The 19,278-nt window shown below is 43.3% G+C and overlaps 2 protein-coding genes across 2 annotated transcripts in view; one reads left to right on the top strand and one right to left on the bottom strand.

The window, feature by feature from the left end:
- Window positions 1–1,919, bottom strand: part of LOC117368632 (vomeronasal type-2 receptor 26-like) — a 48,665-nt gene extending 46,746 nt beyond the window's left edge. The window contains exon 1 of the mRNA XM_033962361.1: window positions 1,532–1,919. Within this exon, the coding sequence (XP_033818252.1) occupies window positions 1,532–1,919 (388 nt within the window). The remainder of the gene's footprint in view (window positions 1–1,531) is intronic.
- Window positions 1,920–5,089: 3,170 nt separating this feature from the next.
- On the top strand, window positions 5,090–18,511 carry LOC117368631 (vomeronasal type-2 receptor 26-like). The gene is made up of 4 exons (XM_033962360.1): window positions 5,090–5,713; window positions 8,383–8,610; window positions 13,183–13,309; window positions 17,616–18,511. The coding sequence occupies exons 1-4, from the start codon at window positions 5,090–5,092 to the stop codon at window positions 18,509–18,511; spliced, it is 1,875 nt and encodes a 624-aa protein (XP_033818251.1).
- The last annotated feature ends 767 nt before the right edge of the window (window positions 18,512–19,278 follow it).

Raw genomic sequence — 19,278 nt, 5'->3', positions numbered from 1 at the left:
AGATCTGCAAAGGGACCTAACGACGCTAGAAGAATGGGCCAAAAAATGGCAAATGAACTTTAACGTAGGGAAATGCAAGGTCATGCATATAGGGAAAAAGAACCCGATGTTCAGCTACAAAATGGGAGGATCACTGCTAGGGGTAAGTAACCTTGAAAGAGACCTGGGAGTGATGGTGGACACGTCTTTGAAGGCATCGGCACAGTGCGCCACAGCCTCAAGAAAAGCAAACAAGATGTTGGGTATCATTAAGAAGGGTATCACGACCAGGACAAAGGAGGTCATCCTGCCACTGTATCGTGCAATGGTGCGACCGCATCTGGAGTACTGTGTCCAGTATTGGTCACCGTACCTCAAAAAGGACATGGCGGTACTTGAGGGAGTCCAGAGAAGAGCAACTAAACTGATAAGAGGTATGGAAAACCTCTCATATACTGACAGACTAAAAAAGCTGGGGCTGTTCTCCCTGGAAAAGCGGAGACTTAGAGGAGACATGATAGAAACCTTCAAGATCCTGAAGGGTATAGAAAAAGTAGACAGGGATAGATTTTTCAGATTATGGGGAACCACAAGTACAAGGGGGCACTCGGAAAAATTGAAAGGAGACAGGTTTAAAACAAATGCTAGAAAGTTCTTTTTCACCCAGAGGGTGGTGGACACATGGAACGCGCTTCCGGAGGCTGTGATAGGCCGGAGCACGTTACAAGGCTTCAAAGAAGGTTTGGATAGGATCCTAGAGGATAAAGGAATTGAGGGGTACAGATAAGAGTAGCGGTAGGTTATAGGGATAGTCTGAGACCATTGCTCAGGCAATGGGCCTGATGGGCCACCGCGGGAGCGGACCGCTGGGCGAGATGGACCTCTGGTCTGCCTCAGCGGAGGCAACTTCTTATGTTCTTATGAAAAGGGCGCAATGCGGCCATTTCGTCCATCCAAAAATCAAAAACTCTATGCTTCCATGTTATGGACTTGTTCTCGGACATACTTTTATGGAATTTAATGTCATAATTTAGCCACGCCCATCCCCCATACTTTTTATGTGACCTAATGATTGTGTCCGAATATCTGATTAAGTAGGGACTCATATCCGGCTCCCTTTTGACGATCACACTCATGAATACATGAAATGCGGATATCCAGTTCGCTAAGGATTTATAGATCTTGGGTTTATTCTCTCTCTCTAACTGGATGTATATCCTATCCGTTTCCACATAATAGTCCTCATCTGGCTCTCTCTGTAGTAGGGAGAACATGTGAACATAATCTCTCCTCCATATTTTTTCTTTGAGTGTCCTAGGGACCGATGACGCAAGAGTGGTTACCCCACATGTAATATCGCCTGGCGCCACTGGGGACGATATGTCCGCCGCTTTGGAGGGAGGGGTTGTGTTAGATCTCTCGAAGTTGGCTAGTGCCTCCCGTATCACTTGAGCTAATGCCAGCTGATCCCCTACCAGCCCACTAGTGGATGGGACTGCCTCCCCCGTGAAAGGGGGGCCACTAGTATGGTCAGAGCTTCCGGAGTCCTTACCCTGTGAGCTGGTATTTCGTGGTGATACGTGGTCAACCGATGAAGAGGAAGGATTCGGTGCTCCGGCGGGAGTCGGGTGTGTCGGTTCTGATGTAGCTTGCCGTGTAAGTTCAGGTGTTGCTTGTCGTGTTTGGTCTGGTGTTGCTTGCGGTGGCTCACCTGGGACGGCCGATGGCCCCGCTAATAGGCGTTGGCGCACTGTATGAACACCATGTAGAGCTATCTGCTGTTGCACCTCAGTCATTAAGTCGGCGAGCTCCTGCTGAGGCTGTGCAGCCGTAGAAGCCGCCGCCGTGGTAGTAGCGTGTGTGGTCTTCTTTCTTTGAGTGTTGGCCGCGGGCTTCTTCTGCGCTGGTGGCTTGGATCTTGGCTTACGTTGAGATGGCATGGCTACAATAAATACTAAGAGAATGACACTGTAAGTACCAGCATAAGCATGTCATGTTTAACCTTGTTGCAGTATGAGGGCCAGAAAAGAAAACCGAGCAGCCTAAGACTGCTGTATACCTTGATTTCAGAGCAGAAACTTAATAAGAAAAATCCCATAATACCATCTGTCCAAATTGCTAATGCGGAAGATGCTATTGGATTTAAAGGTCATCCGCAGTCAAGAATTATAGTATCAATAAAATGTTGATTGGACAGATGGCTGGGCTAGACTAACCCAGCCAAGTGGGACATTCCAATGTACAATAGCAGTGAGGGCAAGTTGCATTTTTTTGTCCAGTACAATTAGAAAGAGTGCAGTAGAAAAGGAAAGAAAACAGATAGACAGAAGGAAATATCATAGCAAGCTCAGTGCCTATCTTGCATAAAGCTGTGTTGACCCAAGCAGAGGGTCAGGCACCAGACGGCTTTCTAAGCACATGCAGTAGCGGAGGACCGTCCCGGCCGCGTGGCCACGCTACACTCGTCTCAGCGGCCGCGCTAGGCCGCATGGCCTTGTGGGCGCATGACCCGCTCCCCCATAGCGGCAGCGGCGGGGAAATTAACATGGGTGCGGTGGAGGACTACCCTCTGGCCTCTTGGCCATGTGGTCGCAGTACCCGATCTCCTGCGGCCGCCGGAGCCCACCCAGAACTGACCCAGGCGCCGAGCCACATGGTGCAGCCCCGCTCCTCCACAGCTGCCAGATCCCTCACTCACAACCCCTCCACCGCGGCAGCCGGAGCCATTCCTATGGACTCACTGGCATGAGGGGATCGTTAACGTTGGCCGCGGCGGAGAGCCCTACATCCAGCCGTGTAGCCATTCGCTCTCCCGCGGCAGCCGGAGCCATTAGTGGGGATTCACCGGCAGGCGCAGATCTCTAGCGGGTCTTACGTTGGCGGCGGCGGTGCAGTAAATCAGGCCGTGTGGCCATGTGGGCGTACCATCAACCACACCTCCCCCACTACCGCCGCTACCGGCATGGACGAGGATTTCCATGGCCGCGTGTGCAGCGGCACTTACTGGGTTCTTGGATGCACGCTGGGACGGATTGGGACAGCGTCTCGGCGGGTCTCGCAGTAAGGAATCGCCGCTTAGGGGGAGGCAGATGTGGTGACGCTCCTGACGCTGAGCGTGCCTCCTCGAGAGAGTACACGCTGTTAGCTGGGTCGCAGGAGATGGGCCGTGGAAGTAAAAGATTTGCAGGTGAGGGAAGCCGCGTCTGTCTCCCAGGATCGCCATCTGGAAAAGGGCGACCTCCCTTCCGCTTCCCATTCTTCTCCTAACCCCCCCTCCAACCCGGCTTCCCTCGTTGATTGGTCTTGCCTTCTCCTCCCTTACCCCTCCCCCCTTCACATCTTCTCGCTCCGGCTTCGGCCTCCTTGGCCTCGCTCCTTCCTATACGGGATCGGAGCAAGTTCTTTCTCGGATTTACTCTATATGCTGGCAATAAGAAGGATGAAAGGGAACGTCCTAGCCTTTGCAAGGTCCTATCTCTTTAGGTATAATTCCTGGAAGTTAAACTACAGGACCAGACATTGTCAGATCTCGATGGCTCTCTTTTAATCCTTCCTAATCCTTGGAAAGGGAAAAGTTACTCTATTCTCCTCACCAAACGTTCAATGAGGATGTGGGTCTCTGCCATGTCAAATCTAAATTTATAAACTTGCAGCATAATTTCAGGAATGTCCCATGGAAGCTTGTAACTATGAACTGTTGGGGTAACTCTATAATAGGGTGACTGTTAATGGCACAGGTGTAGTGGCTAGAGCTATAGCATCAGCACCTTGAGGTAGTGGGTTCAAACCCTATAATTCTCCCTGTGACCCTAGACAAGTCACTTAATTCTCCACTACCCCAGATCAATTGGGAGCCCACTGGGACAGCTAGGGAAAATGCTTGAAGTATCTGTACAGTATGTAAACAACTTTTAGTGTGGTTGTAGAACTAACAGAAGATGATATACAAGTCCCAATCCCTTTCCCTGTTTTAAGCCTATTCTAGGAAGAAAATTACTTAGTTTTCTTGAAAAATGGGCAAAAATAAACTGATTTACATCCGGATTATATAAAAAGTGCTAAAAATTGTTAGCATGGATTTGGTTACATGTCCAATTTTTGCATGCAATTTAATGAATAATGAACCAACTAGCATCAGTAATTGGCCTTTTAAGAAACAATTACTGCTGCTTACTATTAATTAAACTTTGCATGCATAAACGTAAGCACGGGATCCATGCCCTAAGACTAGCCCTACCTGTGTATGTTCCGGTTTAGCAGGAACTTGTCTAACTTTGACTTGAATCCCTGGAGGGTGTTTTCCCCTATAACAGCCTCTGAAAGAGCGTTCCAGCTTTCTACCACTCTTTGGGTGAAGAAGATCTTCTTTACGTTTGTACGGAATCTGTCCCCTTTTAACTTTAGAGAGTGCCCTCTCGTTCTCTCTACCTTGGAGAGGGTGAACAAGCTCTCTTTATCTACCAAGTCTATTCCCTTCATTATCTTGAATGTTTTGATCATGTCCCCTCTCAGTCTCCTCTTTTCAAGGGAGAAGAGGCTCAGTTTCTCTAATTTCTCATTATACGGCGACTCCTCCAGCCCCTTAACCATTTTAGTCACTATTCTCTGGACCCTTTCGAGTAGTACCGTGTCCTTCTTCATGTATAGCGACTAGTGCTGGACACAGTATTCCAGGTGAGGGTGTACCATGGCCCAGTACAGTGGCATGAAAACCTTCTCCGATCTGTTCGTCCTATTCACCGCCGCCGCGCATTGCATGGACGGCTTCATCGACCCCTAAATGACTAGCCCAGAATCACAAGGAGCAGGATGGGATCAAACTCCCAACCACTAAGCCACATCTCCTTTTAACAGTATAATCATCTTTTAAATATTTTACAGGTGAAGGAGATGTACTTTAATATGACAAAGATGTTGATGAATTTAATATTTTATTTTTCAGTAGATCAGTTACACCTCAGGGAATGTTTTCATGAGTGATACAGTTAAGTTTCCTAATTTCTACCGGACTGTCCCCAGTGATCTACACCTTTGCGCTGGGATAGTCAAGTTACTGAAGCATTTTGGCTGGACCTGGGTCAGTATCATTGCATCTAATGATGAAAACAGCATGACGGCTGTGCAGATCCTGAGAGAAGGGATTGAGCGGAGTGGAGGCTGCATCGAATTCATTGAAACTTTCAGACATTACAGTCCTAAACTGTTTCAAAGTATCGATAGTATGTCAGAGATCATTCAATCATATTCAACTAAAGTGATCATTTTCTATTGTAGTACAGATTTTTTAGAAATTATGGCACAAACAAAACTCTGGAAAATACCTGGAAAGATTTGGATTGCTGTTTCTGAGTGGGGATTTAACTTACGCCCACAATATCCTGTGAAGAAAAACACCTTAGTTTTCACTGTGGGAAAGAGGAATATTCCAAGCTTTTTAAAATTTGTCCATGAGGAGAATTTTGCCCGGTATCTAAGTAATTCACGTACAAAGGTGTGGTGGAAGGACCTGTGTCAAAGAATGTGCCCCAAAGACATGAAAAGATCCTGCAGCAGTAATGAAACATCTGCCAAACCCAGACACTGTGACATCATAAACTCTGGAAACAGGTATAATGTATACAATGCTGTGTACGCCGTGGCACACGCACTGCATGCCATGGTCACGTCTAGATCTGGAAATACCACCCTATGGAATGGAGAAAGAGAGAGATTTGGGGATTTTTTGCCATGGAAGGTAATTTGATTTATCCATCAAATTAGCACAGGCTGGCTCAGCAAATGCACTGAAGCCCAAAGAGATTTAAAGGCCTTTGGTGCATTTGTAGCATGGCTTCATAAAAGACACCCTTAATTTAATTTGATTGAATGTATTTATATACTGCTGCTGTAACATTCGAGATGGTGTATACTTTATGGCCCCGATTCTGCAAAGTGTGTCCCGATTGTAGGCAGCAGTAGGCGAGGCCTTAGGCACCTGGACCAATCCAGCCCTATGATCCTGAGGGTTGGGCAGGTGGAGGGGCAGGAGGGGCGGGCCCGCCTCATTTGGATAGAGGTGGGCCTGCTGGCCGGACGGTGAGAGGACCCGTCCGGCCAACTTGCAGATTAGCCTGAGGGGGGTTTCCGGGGTGGGGTATTTCATTGGGGGGTGTTCGAGGAGGGGAGGTTGGGGCATTTTGATGGGAGGGTCATTGGGGGGTGTCCGGAAGGAGGGGTTGGGTACCCTCCTGCCTGCGATCTTCGGAGGGGTGGGCCTACCAGCAGGAAGTGTTGAGCATCTTCCTGCCAGCAATCGTGGGGTTCTGTGGGCAGGAGGAATTGGGCATTCTCCTGCCACGATTGTCCGGGGGGGGAGAGGGGAAACTGGCGGCCGTAGCCGAAGCCGCTATACTAATTGCAGCAGGGAGATCCTTTGCAGCGATTAAGTATAGTGGCCGCGTCTAAAGTAACCTGATTCTATAACAGGCGTCTGCAACATGGACGTCGGTTACAGAATCGGGATTAATTTGGGCAGCTGTAGGCCCAATTCTGTATAGGACACCCTGGACAAACAGTTTCGGGACACTGAAATGTCCCGTTTTCAAGGACAGCGTCCCGAAGCTGTGCACGGGAACAATGGGACAGGCGATCACTTCCTGTCCCTCCATGCCACGCAAAAAAAAAAAAAAAAAAGCCTTCATCCAGTGCCCGATTCAACCCCCCACCCCCTACCCCGGTCCGCCACCGCTGCTGTTCTCCTTACCTTCCTGCTGCTACTGCTGCTAATTGCCGCCCAGAAGCCTTCTTCCCGACGTCAATTTTGACGTCAGAAAGGACGTTCCGAGCCAACCAGGCAGTGATTGGCTGGCCCGGAACATCCTCTCCAATGTCAGAATTGTCAGGAAGAAGGCTTCTGGGCAGCGATTAGCAACAGCAGCAACAGGGAAGTAAGGAGATAGGCTGGCAATCAGCAGCAGCGGTGGAGGACTGGGGGAAAGGAAGGAGGAAGGCTTTTTTTGCATGGCAGGGAGGGAGGGAGATAAGCAAGGCAGGCAGGCTAGCTTCGTGAGTGGGGGTGGGACAAAATCTGGAAGGCAGTGATGGTGATATGGGAAAGAGGCACTGAGGGCACTATGGACATAGGAAGGGGGCACTGGGGGCACTAAGGATATAGGAAGGGACACTAAGGACATGGGAAGGAGGCACTGGGGGCACTAAGGACATAGGAAGGAGGCACTGAGGGCACTAAGGACATGAGAAGGGGCACTAAGGACATAGGATGGGACACTAAGATCATAGGAAGGAGGCACTGGGGGCACTAAGACATAGGAAGGGGTTCTAAGGACATAGGAAGGCACTAAGAACATAGGAAGGGGCACTAAGGACATGGGAAGGAGGCACTGGGGGCACTAAGGACATAGGAAGGAGCACTGAGGGCATAGGAAGGAGGCACTGGGGACACTAAGGAGATAGGAAGGAGGCAGTGGACGCATTAAAGACACAGGACGGGGCACTAAGGACATAGGAAGGAAGGAGGGAGGGAATAGAAAGGGACAATTGTTGGGCCTGAGTAAAGAAAGAAATGAAAGAAAGGATGCACAGTCAGAAGGAAATGCAACCAGATACTCATGAAATCACCAGATAGCAAAGGTAGGAAAAATGATTTTATTTTCAATTTAGTGATCAAAATGTGTCAGTTTTAAGAACTTATATCTGCTGTCTATATTTTGCACTATATTTGTCTATTTTTCTATAGTTACTGAGGTGACATTATATATTTTAAAGTCATCTGCCTTGATAACTTTGAAACCCATGAAAAAGTGATTAACCAAACTAACAAGATTTGTCTTTGATAAAGTGTTTGAGGCTTTTTCTCCACCTTGTTATTAAATGCTTTCTTTCTGTGGGCAAACCTACTTCTGGCAGGTAACATTAATATTGTTTAAGAAGTGTATTCCTAGGATAAGCAGCATAAAATTTGTTTTACTTTTTGGGACCTGGGTTAGCCAGTGTTTGAAACAGGATACTAGGCTGCTACTGTCCCAGTAATGGTAACTTATGTTCTTATACTCTTAAGTGCAAAATTGTTTTTCCCATTCTCTGAATAATGCAAATGGTTTTAAGTCAAAAGATGAACCAAACAGATGATTGAACTAAGGACGAACCAAACTGAAAATGTTTGCAGTGCATATACCTCAAATTTCTATACGGCAGGGAATTAAATACAAATTGACCAACTTGTCTAGTGCAGTTATTTTCTATAGTTTAATTTTGGAAATGACTTGTAAGGAAACATGTCACTGTTTTCATGTTGCTTAAATAGTAAACCCATTCGTAAATCCAGATAAAACTACATGTGCTTGAAGTTAGAAACATATCTTTACAATTATTTTCACTAATAAAATGAATTTGCTTTTCCATTAGCTTCATCGTTATCTGAAGAACCTCCACTTTAAGGACATTCTGGGTGAGGAAATCTTTTTTGATGAGAACGGTGATCTTGCCATTGGATATGATATTATACATGTTATCTTTCTACCCAATGTTACCACGATTAGTAAAATAGTTGGAAGTTATAACCCTTATGCTCCACCGGGGAAGGATTTTACCATCAATGAGACGGCTATTGTGTGGGAGGAGCCATTTACACAGGTCAGATTTGAGTAACACAAAAACAAGATGGAAGACAGTGAACCACACACACATATCATGCATGTAGTTATAGATAGAAGCCCTCTTTTCCAAAACCGTGGTAGAGATTTCTACTGCGTTCAAGGGAACTAAATGCTCCAATGCTGCTCTGGTGCTCATTGGAGCATTAGTTGTCCGGACCAAGTAAAAACATCTACCATGACTTAGTAAAGGGGGGAGGGGGGTATATAACAATACCAAGGCTAATATTTACAAAAAAATGATTACCCAAATTTAGCCACCTAAGATGGGCCTCTCTTTTGAGCCAAATTTAGAAGCCTAATGTTTCTAGCGCACTTAAACTTAGTAGGTAGATGTCAGCCAAAACTTTCATATGCAGTATATTCATTTGTTTAGGTGTTTTTGAAACTTATTTTCATGTCTTGAGCAATGTCATCAATAGAACAAACTATCCCATAAATAATGCACCCTATTATTCCAACTGTACACGGGAGTGCTCAGTGCTGCCCTCTGTTGGCAAAAGGAAGCAAGTGGCAAACATATTTTGAACCCCAGTAAGGAGTTTATGTTTACAGGTTAACTTTCATAAAATATACCCTACATTTAGTTCAAGGAGGAATAAACACTTGTATAGCATTTGCTTTCCCAAAGTCAGATGTGCCAGGAACCCAATTTTGAGAAAAAAAATGGAGCTCATTTCAAAAAAGAAAACAGAAACTATCAGGTAGACATTGCTGTGCTCAAACCCTTCCAATTTGCTATTTTTAAAACATATTTCTAGATGATTTTCTATGCAGTTCATCTGCAGTTATCTAAATCTCAAGTAGGCGTGTTAGAGCTATGGTGTTAGCCAGACTAAGGTGGGCTTATGATTTGGATGCTTTTCTACCATAATCGAACACCTGGGCAGTTTGGATGTTTGGGGCTAGACCTGTTTTTACATGAATAAATGCCTAAAAGGTGTCCAAACTGATGAGATGACCACTGGAGAAATGTAATCACGACCCCTTCTTATGGCCAGTCCTAGTAGATCAGCAAGCAGGTTCCTGGAGTAGCCTGGTGGGTGTGTAGTGAACTAAAGAGATGGGGAGCATCATTGAAGCGGGCCGGCCTAGCAAAGGCCCCGAGGCTGCCTCATGAAATCGCGCTAAACTACTGCTTAGGGGGCAGCTCTTTGCCGAAGTTAAAAGCACACAGAGCTGCCGCTTGCCTAAAGACTGAAGGAGAGCAAAGAGCAGCTGTCCTGGAGGTTTCCCTTCCTCTCACCTTTGCAGGTCCCTTTTTTTCCACCTTTTTTTTTTTTTCTTCAAACGGCAATGGGCCCCAGCATCGACATCAAGTAAGTTCCACTGTTCCTTGCAAGCGGTTTTGCTCGGCCAAAGCTTCCCGTCTAACATGAGCCACCCTCAGGGGGAAGAAAGTGACCCGCAAAGGTGAGGGGAAGGAGGCAGATGATGGAAGTTAGGGGGGGAGAGAGAAGGGGCAGATGATGGAATGGAGGAGATGAGAGAGAGAAGGGGACAGATGATGGAAATGAGAAGAAGGGAGAGAGAGCAGAAGGCAGATGGATGTCAGTTGAGAGGGGAGAGCAGATGCTGAATTGAAGTGGGGAAAGAACATATACTGGATGGAAGAAGGAGATAAATAAAGGGGGAAGAAAATAGTAAGATAATGGAGGGGTGAGGGAAAGGGGTGACAAGCTGTGGGTAGACACAGTGAAAAGAGGGAAACAGGACTAAATAGTAAGAAATAATTTAATTTAGATGGAGGCAGAAAATAGAGAAGGAAGATCAGATAAGAAAAGGGAGGAGAGAGCAGAGAACGATATCAGGTCTGAGTGGAGGAAATGAGAAGAGAGAGATGCTAAAAACCACAGGGGGGAGGGAAGGACAGAAATGCCAGATCATGAGGGGAATAGAAGGAAGATGATGGATGCCAGACCAAATTGGGGGGGGAGGAGGAGAGATGGCAGGGAAAGACAGACAGTGAATGGAAGGGGCAGATGAAGAGACAGAGAAGGTTATCATGCCGCTGTACCAGGCCATGATACGCCCTCACCTGGAGTACTGCGTCCAGCACTGGTCACCGTACATGAAGAAGGACACGGTACTACTCGAAAGGGTCCAGAGAAGAGCGACTAAGATGGTTAAGGGGTTGGAGGAGCTGCCGTACAGCGAAAGATTAGAGAAACTGGACCTCTTCTCCCTCGAACAGAGGAGATTAAGAGGGGACATGATCGAAACATTCAAGATACTGAAGGGAATAGACTTAGTAGAGAAAGACACTATTCACCCTCTCCAAGGTAGGGAGAACAAGAGTGGACTCTCTAAAGTTGAAAGGGGATAGATTCCGTACAAACATAAGAAAGTTCTTCTTCACCCAGAGAGTGGTAGAAAGCTGGAACGCTCTTCCAGAGGCTGTTATAGGGGAAAACACCCTCCAAGGATTCAAGACAAAGTTAGACAAGTTCCTGCTGAACAAGAACGTGCGCTGGTAGGGCTAGTCTCAGTTATGATGCTGGTCTTAGACCAGAGGGCCGCCGCATGAGCGGACTGCTGGGCATGATGGACCACTGGTCTGACCCAGCAGTGGCAATTCTTATGTTCTTATGTTCTTAGGGCAGACGCTGGATGGAAGAGAGTGAAAAGTCAATGAAAGCAGAAACCAGAGATGACAAAAGGTAGAAAATAATAATTTTATTTCTATCTTGTGATTCAAATATATCAGATTTGAAATATGTATCTTGCTAGACATAACTGGGGAGTTAAAAAATCTGAATCATTACCAGGAACTATCTCTATCAAATCCATCCCACTACATATGGAAACTAAAATTAAACTACTTGGCGTCATTATTGATAGAGATCTCTCTTTTCATGAACATATTAGTTCCGTAGCAAAGGTCTGCTTCTATAAACTTCGCATCATCAGATCATTAATTTCCATTCTAAATACTGATTCTATTACTATCTTGACCCACTCTTTAGTAATTTCTCACTTAGACTACTGTAACTCGCTCCTTAATGGCCTCCCTCAAAAAGAAGTACGACGCCTTCAACTGATACAAAATACTGCAATAAAACTTATCTATAAAAAAAACAAATATGATCATGTCACTCCTCTCTTAAAGGAAGCCCACTGGCTTCCAATTTCTCATCGTATCACTTATAAAATTATTCTACTCACTTTCAAAATCAAACTCTTACATCAACCTACATTCCTCGATAAACTCCTTATACCTCAAAGTTCCACTCGCACATTAAGATCATTTGACCAAAAACTTCTCTATATTCCATCCCTTAAAGACTTTTATTATACTCGCAAAACAAACTTCGCTATAACAGCCCCTACATTATGGAACTCACTTCCACAACACCTCCACGACGAACAACAACTAGTCAAATTCAAGATCAATCTAAAGACTTTCTTATTTCGAGATGCCTTTAATCAAACCTAAAAAAATAAAAAATTTTTTTTTTTTTTCCTTTCTTTTTCTCTCTCTTCTTTCGGCTAGCAAGCTTTCATCATTTTATCGCTCCCCTTCCCTTTGTTCAATCCTCCCCCCCACTCTCTCCTTCTCACCTATACAATGTAACTTTTTCCCTTTCCTCTCTTATTGCCCTCACACTCCAGTACGTCAAGTCTTTGTCATTTATGTTTAACTTAGACATTTTTTTGCACAAACTACTATATTTAATTCTTTTTTAAATTTTATTGTTAACCGGCCAGACAATTGTTTGATGGTCGGGATATTAAAAATCAATAAACTAAACTAAACTAAACTGCAAAGCCCAGGCAGTGCTTCTTTAGCTTCCAGATGGCTTAGGGCTCTCTCTGACCAGGGGGCAGTTGCCCTAGTTCCACTCCCCTAACACCATTCCTGTCATGTGTGACTGTGGTATTCTGTTACATGATATTTGTGTAGCATTCTGTAATAATTTGGCTTATTCAGTTTTCTTGATAGTAGAGGGGATAAATGTGAAGGGGAGGGGAGACAGGGGTTTTGTTGATCTTTGCCCTGTATTATTTGTATTTATAAAATGGCAATTGTATAGAACAGTGGTTCCCAAACCTGTCCTGGAGGACCCCCAGGCCAGTTGGGTTTTCAGGATAGCCCTAATGAATATGCATGAGAGAGATTTGCATATAATGGAAGTGACAGGCATGCAATTCTGTTCCATGCATATTCATTAGGGCTAGCCTGAAAACCCGATTGGCCTGGGGGTCCTCCAGGACAGGTTTGGGAACCACTGGTATAGAATATTGTTTCTTTTTATACTTTAATAAAATATGTTCAATATAAAATCATAACTATTTGAGGCTTGTGCGGATGGGATCAGATGGTTTGTGGGACCAAGCTCGCGGGGACGGGTGGCAAGGGTTTTTTAAAAAAAATTCAGTCTTAGTAGTTTGCCGGTAATTATTTTATTTCCGCCGATCCATGGGTGTAAAAAGGTTGAAGAACACCGTTATCTGCAGCCATCTTAAAAATGACCACCAATCAAGTAATACTTCATTTGAAAGTCATAACCCAGGGTTATTTCAAGATATTCAGATTTTTCTCAATCCTCAGATACGTCTGCAGTCCAGATGCAGCCCGAGTTGCTTTCCTGGATTCAGGAAATTATCCATGGAAGGAAAGCCCAGCTGCTGCTATGACTGTATCCCCTGTCCAGAGGGAGAGTTTTCCAACCAAACTGGTGAGTGATATCATTATAATGTCACGTGCCCCTGAATATTCATTACTGGGTCAATATTCAGCCTTGACAGTCATGTTTGGGATTTTTTTAACACTGGCTACCATAACTATAAAATCCAGATAGTCAGGGCTGGTGTCTAGACAACATTATGATTTATGGTCTATTTTATTTAATATACCACCTTTTCTTATACGACAGAATGGTTCACAGAATCAATAAAACATACAATATAATTAGCTTCATCTATATATAAATTTAAAAAATGTAGGCTACAGTGCTAGTAAATCCAAACCATTCCTTTTAGGATGTGTTCTTTCCAAGTGAGAAATGGATGTAAGATTTCAGGAGAATATTCAGCTAGGACTGGAGTACCACAGGGTTCGGCGTTCTCTGCCTTATTATTTAACATCTATATGGCTGCTATAGGCAAATGATTTGAATCTTTAGGAGTTGAATATCAAATATATGCAGACAATATTGTTTTTTTCCCAGTAGGCAGATGAGATAAGAATTTTGAAAAATCATTGAGTAAATATATGAGGAATGAATGGGAGAACAAGGTTTGAAATTAAAAGTAGATAAAACTGAAATAATGTTGGTAGGAAAGCCGAAAGCTAAAGAAGCTAACTAAAGAAGTGAAAATTATTGATGATGTTCTTTCAGTACATGAGTCTATGACCATCTTAGGTGGAAGACTTGATTCTAGCCTAACAATAAAGTTGCAAGTAACCAAGACCGTACAATTTTTTTTGAGTGCCCTCTAGTTTTTGTTGCTCCCGCCAGTCTGAAGAATCTGACTCTCTCTACCTTCACTATACCCTTCATGATCTTATAAGTTTCTATCATATCCCCTCTAAGTCTCCGCTTTTCCAGGGAAAAGAGCCCCAGCTTCTCCAGCCTCTTACAAATGCATTTGTTACACCGATTAAAATTAATGTTAGCGCCATATGATTTCCGTACTGTAGTCCAGGCTATGGTTTTTTCGAGACTCGATTACTGCAATGACCTGTACCTTGGAATAACAAAAGCAAGATGTAGAGCATCGCAGGTTATACAAAAGGCAGCAGCAAGATTGATAATGGGATGATCTAAATATGATCCCATTTCGCCACATCTCCAAAAATTGCATTGGCTACCAGTCGCCTTCAGAGCACAGTATAAAGCAGTAATGATTTGTCATCAATTCTTATATGGAAACATTCAATAATTGTTTAAAAATAATATACTTAGCTGTACACCAAAAAGATCATTGCACTCTGAGAATCTAGCTTTACTGAAGACGACGGTCAATCCAAGGCTTATTAAGACTGGTAAAATTACTTTTTGTTGTGCAGGAGTTAAGATATGGAACGTCTTGGTGGATCAGATACAAAATGCTGTGAAAAGGGCATGTTTAGAAAATTACTTAAGACGCCTTTTTCTAGCCATTAATTTTCCTCTCTGGCAGAGTTGATGAATTATTCATGATCTCTATTATGCAAGCTATGGTATTATTTTGTAGTCATGATTTCTGAGGATTGTTTGTATGTTTTTTTTATCACGTTTTGTTTTAAAATTATGTATGTAAATTATGTAAACCGTTCAGCTTTAAACGGTATATAAATTTTTTAAATGAATAAATATCTGAGCCATTCAACTGAATAGAAAATGCTTCTTCATAAAGATAAGTCTTTAGCAGAGATCTAAATCTTAAATATGAAAGCTCAAGATGGCCAACCTGATTTCATTAACTGGTTATTAATCCCCCATACCCCCCATCGTACATTACGTTCATCTAATCAAAACCTGCTATCCATCCCCTCTTTAAGACACATTAACACTATGTGCCCTAATATCTTTTCTGTTACGGCCCCTACCACCTGGAACTCAGCCCCAAATTATGTAAGAGAAATTTCATCACTTGATAAATTTAAAGTAACTTGAAGGCCTTTCTTTTTAAAGACGCATTCAAAGTATAATAGTCCTTGCCATCTTTTAATCATTTTAACCTATTTTACAAGTACCTGACTATTTATTTTTTCGTTCCCCTCCTTTTTGTTTTGATCCTTCTCCCTCTCTTTGTCTTTATAGAAAATGTATTTCTGCCCTTTTCCATCCTGTATCGGTATGTTAATGTTTGTCAGTGTGTTTTGATTGTTTGTAATATTAATTGTAATGTGTCTTTAACTCACGTCTTTTTAATTCTTTGTTTTTATATTATGTAAAACCGCTTTGAATTTTGATAAGGCGGTATATCAAATTTTTAAATAAACCTTAAACCTATTTTATTTATTTAACAAATTTCTCAACCGCCTAGTACTAGGCGGCTTACAAATATCAACATTCATAAAATAAGTAAAAACGTACAAAAACCTGAATTAATCCAGTCAATATAAATTTCAAATCCGTCAATAAGAACAATTTATCCACAATATTCTGCTATATTGCAATCCAGACTTAGAGAAAACAAGAATCATCATTCATTACAATGCTTCTATAAAGAGTGTAGTCTTAAGCATTTTCTTAAACTTCTGAATATCAGCGAGAGCTCTTTGTGGTCCAGTTAACTTGTTCCACAGAGTTACTCCTATGATGGAGAAAGCAGAAACTCTCGTATTCTCATAGTGTATCTTTGAGAAATCCATCACCGACAGGTACATTGCACCCTCAGACATCAACATTCTAAGTGACCGATAGATTGCAATAACTTGCAACAGATACCAGTGAATCCCATGATAGATAACTTTGAACACAAGTACAAGCGCTTTAAAAATAATCCGTGAGCGCACAGGGTAACCAGTGGAGTTTCCTCAACCAAGTTGTTATGTGTTCAAATTTTCTAAGACCACAAATTAGCCAAAGAGAAGGTAAAAGACAGAAAAATGTTCTCTCTCTAAGTTCATAGTGAATTGAACATGGAGAAGGAATAGAACACAAATAGTTGTACAGTACATTATAAAATCAAGGCTTGTCCAACCTATGGCCCGTTGACCATAATCTGACCTTCCATGAGCTACATGACACAGAGAAACATGATGGAAACAGAGGCCAAATGGCCCATGCAGTCTACCCATCTGCAGCAACCACTATCTCCTCCTCTCCCTATAAGCATGTAGGGGCATAATAAAAAAAAAACAATGTCTAAGTCCCCTTTTGGCCTAAGTCAGTAGATGCTGAAGTTGGCAGCAGGGAAATGTCCATTCTCAAAAAAAACATCCAAATTGAGGTTATTTTTGAGAATGGCCTACCTGCACGTTCACCAATCTACTCGCCCAGATTGCCACTACATCTATCCCTACACCACATTCCCAACCAATCGGCTAAGTCCCAAACACCCAAACCCAGACCTTTTAGGCGAAGGAGGGGCCAGTCCTTCACCTAAAAGTGGGATTCTGTAACCTGCATATGTCAAAAAACAACACCGGTTACAGAAGCCTGTCACTGCCCCCCCCCCACCAACACCACCACACCCACCCACCCACCAAAATGATTGTGTCAGGAGAGATGCCTAATCTCTCCTGCTGTGATTGTGATCATGATCCCCTCCCAACAAAACCCAGAACAGGCAGGAGGGAGCCCAGGCTCTCCTGCCAAAGATGGCACCCTGATTCCACCTCCCCGCCATACACATGAATACCGTCAAGAGGGTCCCAAGTCATCCTGCCAAAGACGGCACTCTGACACCCCCACCCACCCCACTCTGATATCCCCACCCACCCCCACAAATACCGGCAGGAAGGTCCCAAGCTCTTTTGCCAAAGGCAACACTTCGACCCCCTCACCCTCCCACGAATACCGGCAGGAGGGATCCCAAGCCCTTCTACCAAACACGGCACCTCGTGAACCCCACCCCCACCCCCGAATACCAGTTTGGCCCTTTGAATATTAATGCTACTAATCATTTCTATAGTGCTGTAAACATTATATGCAGGTAGTTTCTCTGGGGAGGTTTTGTACCTGGGGCAATGGAGAGTTAAGTACGGTTACCAGATTTCCTGTGTCCCTGCCCTGTTCCCATATCCTAGTGGAACACCCTAGGTCTTATAAAAAAAACATGAGATGGATACCACAAAAAACACTAACAAAAAAAAATACTATACCTCCCATGTACAAGAGATATGGAATCCTTTAAAACCAAACATTTCAGGCTCAGGCACTTCTAACAGATAATGCAGGATCAGATTTGCAGAAAGCTCACTGTTGTTTGTTTAATGTTTGTTACTTTCTGCTAAAAAGTGATTTTGAAATCTGGTTTAATATAAAGTATGTTTATTTCCTGTAATTGATGCTATTGTTAAGATAATGAGACAATATTTTTTATTCTCAGATGCAGATACTTGTACAACATGCCCAGAGGACCAGATGTCCATTCCAAACAGAGACGCCTGCATCCCCAAAATGATAACATTTCTGTCCTATGGAGAACCTTTGGGCATAGCTTTGACTCTTATCAGCATTGTCTTCTTTTTAATCACTGCTGTCATTCTGGGGATCTTTATTTATTATCGAGACACTCCCATAGTCACAGCCAACAACCGGAACCTCAACTATATTCTCCTTATCGCCCTCATGCTCTCCTTCCTCTGCACCTTGGTATTTATTGGACGTCCTGAAAAAGTGACTTGTCTTCTCCGACAGACTGTTTTTGCGATCACTTTTTCCATTTCTCTCTCCTCCATACTAGCAAAAACTATCACTGTGGTCACAGCTTTCCAAGCCACCAAACCTGGAAGCAAGCTCCGGGAATGGATGGGTTCCAGGGTCTCAGTTACCATAGTCCTTTGCTGTTCTCTTATTCAAACTGTTCTGTGTCTTGCCTGGTTGTCCACTGCTCCCCCATTCCCATATCTTAATATGAGATCAGAAATTGGATTAATATTAATTGAATGTGATGAAGGGTCAATAGTTGCATTTTACTGTGTTCTGGGATACCTAGGATTTCTGGCTGGTGTCAGCCTCATAGTAGCTTTCCTAGCAATAAATCAACCTGACAGTTTCAATGAGGCGAAGTACATCACCTTCAGCATGCTGGTCTTCTGCAGCGTCTGGGTCTACTTCATCCCAATGTACCTGAGCACCAAAGGCAAGCACATGGTGGCAGTGGAGATATTTGCTATTCTGGCCTCTAGTGCTGGATTGCTGGGCTGTATCTTTATGCCCAAGTGCTACATTATTCTGCTGAAACCTGATACGAACATCAGGAAATACCTAACAATAAACTAGAATGATTAGCATTTGTAGAAATAATGGACCATCTGAATGTTGCCCCATTATTCAACACAGATTCCAACACAGACCCTTGAGGCACTCCACTAGTGACTATTTTCTATTTAGATAATTGTCAGTTCAGTTCTACTCTCTGATTTCTGTCTTTAGCTAGTTTACAATTAACAACAGGGCACCACCTTGCATTCCAATACTCTACACTCCTAAGGAGTCTCACATAAGAGACTTTGGCAAGTCGTGAAATCACCATTTCCAGTTCTATGAGCTGCTCATGTCTATATTTTCAAAATGGCTGCCCCGAGTTTACATGGTGGCAAGTCTACAACGCTCCAGTACAACCTTATCCTTAATCTATTGTATTTAACAAAACGTTCTGTTTTTTTTCTCAGAAAACTAGATACAAAATGGCCTTCATATCTGTTAGCATTCAATAAAACATTCTAAAGAATATTAAAAATTTTATTAGCATGAATGTGTGAAACAAAGTGAAAAAATGTCTGGAAAACAAGGAAGTTTAGAAATGACTTTAAAATAAACTAAGCATAACCCCCCACAGAGCACGAGATAAGAAGCCAGAGAATAGCAGTCTGTGAGTTTTGAAAATGCTCGGCATGCTGGTACAGTTTGAATATTTGTTTGTTTGGATATTTGCCATACTGCTCAATCTGACGTTGGTTTACAATCTAAAAAACAAGAAGGGAACACCAAATAATATCAATTGCCCAAAGGAAAAATGAGGAAGAAAATCAAAGAGGAGGGAAATT

This window comes from Geotrypetes seraphini, chromosome 10 (genome assembly GCF_902459505.1).
Source record: "Geotrypetes seraphini chromosome 10, aGeoSer1.1, whole genome shotgun sequence".
NCBI lineage: Eukaryota > Metazoa > Chordata > Amphibia > Gymnophiona > Dermophiidae > Geotrypetes > Geotrypetes seraphini.
The sequence above is the reverse complement of the archived record's forward strand: the minus strand, read 5'-3'. Positions and strand labels throughout refer to the sequence as shown.

Excerpts from the sequence above, each read along its gene's own strand:
- LOC117368631 (XM_033962360.1), top strand. The coding sequence starts at position 5,090 with ATGACGGCTGTGCAGATCCTGAGAGAAGGGATTGAGCGGAGTGGAGGC. Across the intron at positions 8,611-13,182 it reads GGGAGGAGCCATTTACACAG|ATACGTCTGCAGTCCAGATG; the intron begins GTCAGATTTGAG and ends CTCAATCCTCAG. Across the intron at positions 13,310-17,615 it reads AGAGTTTTCCAACCAAACTG|ATGCAGATACTTGTACAACA; the intron begins GTGAGTGATATC and ends TTTTATTCTCAG.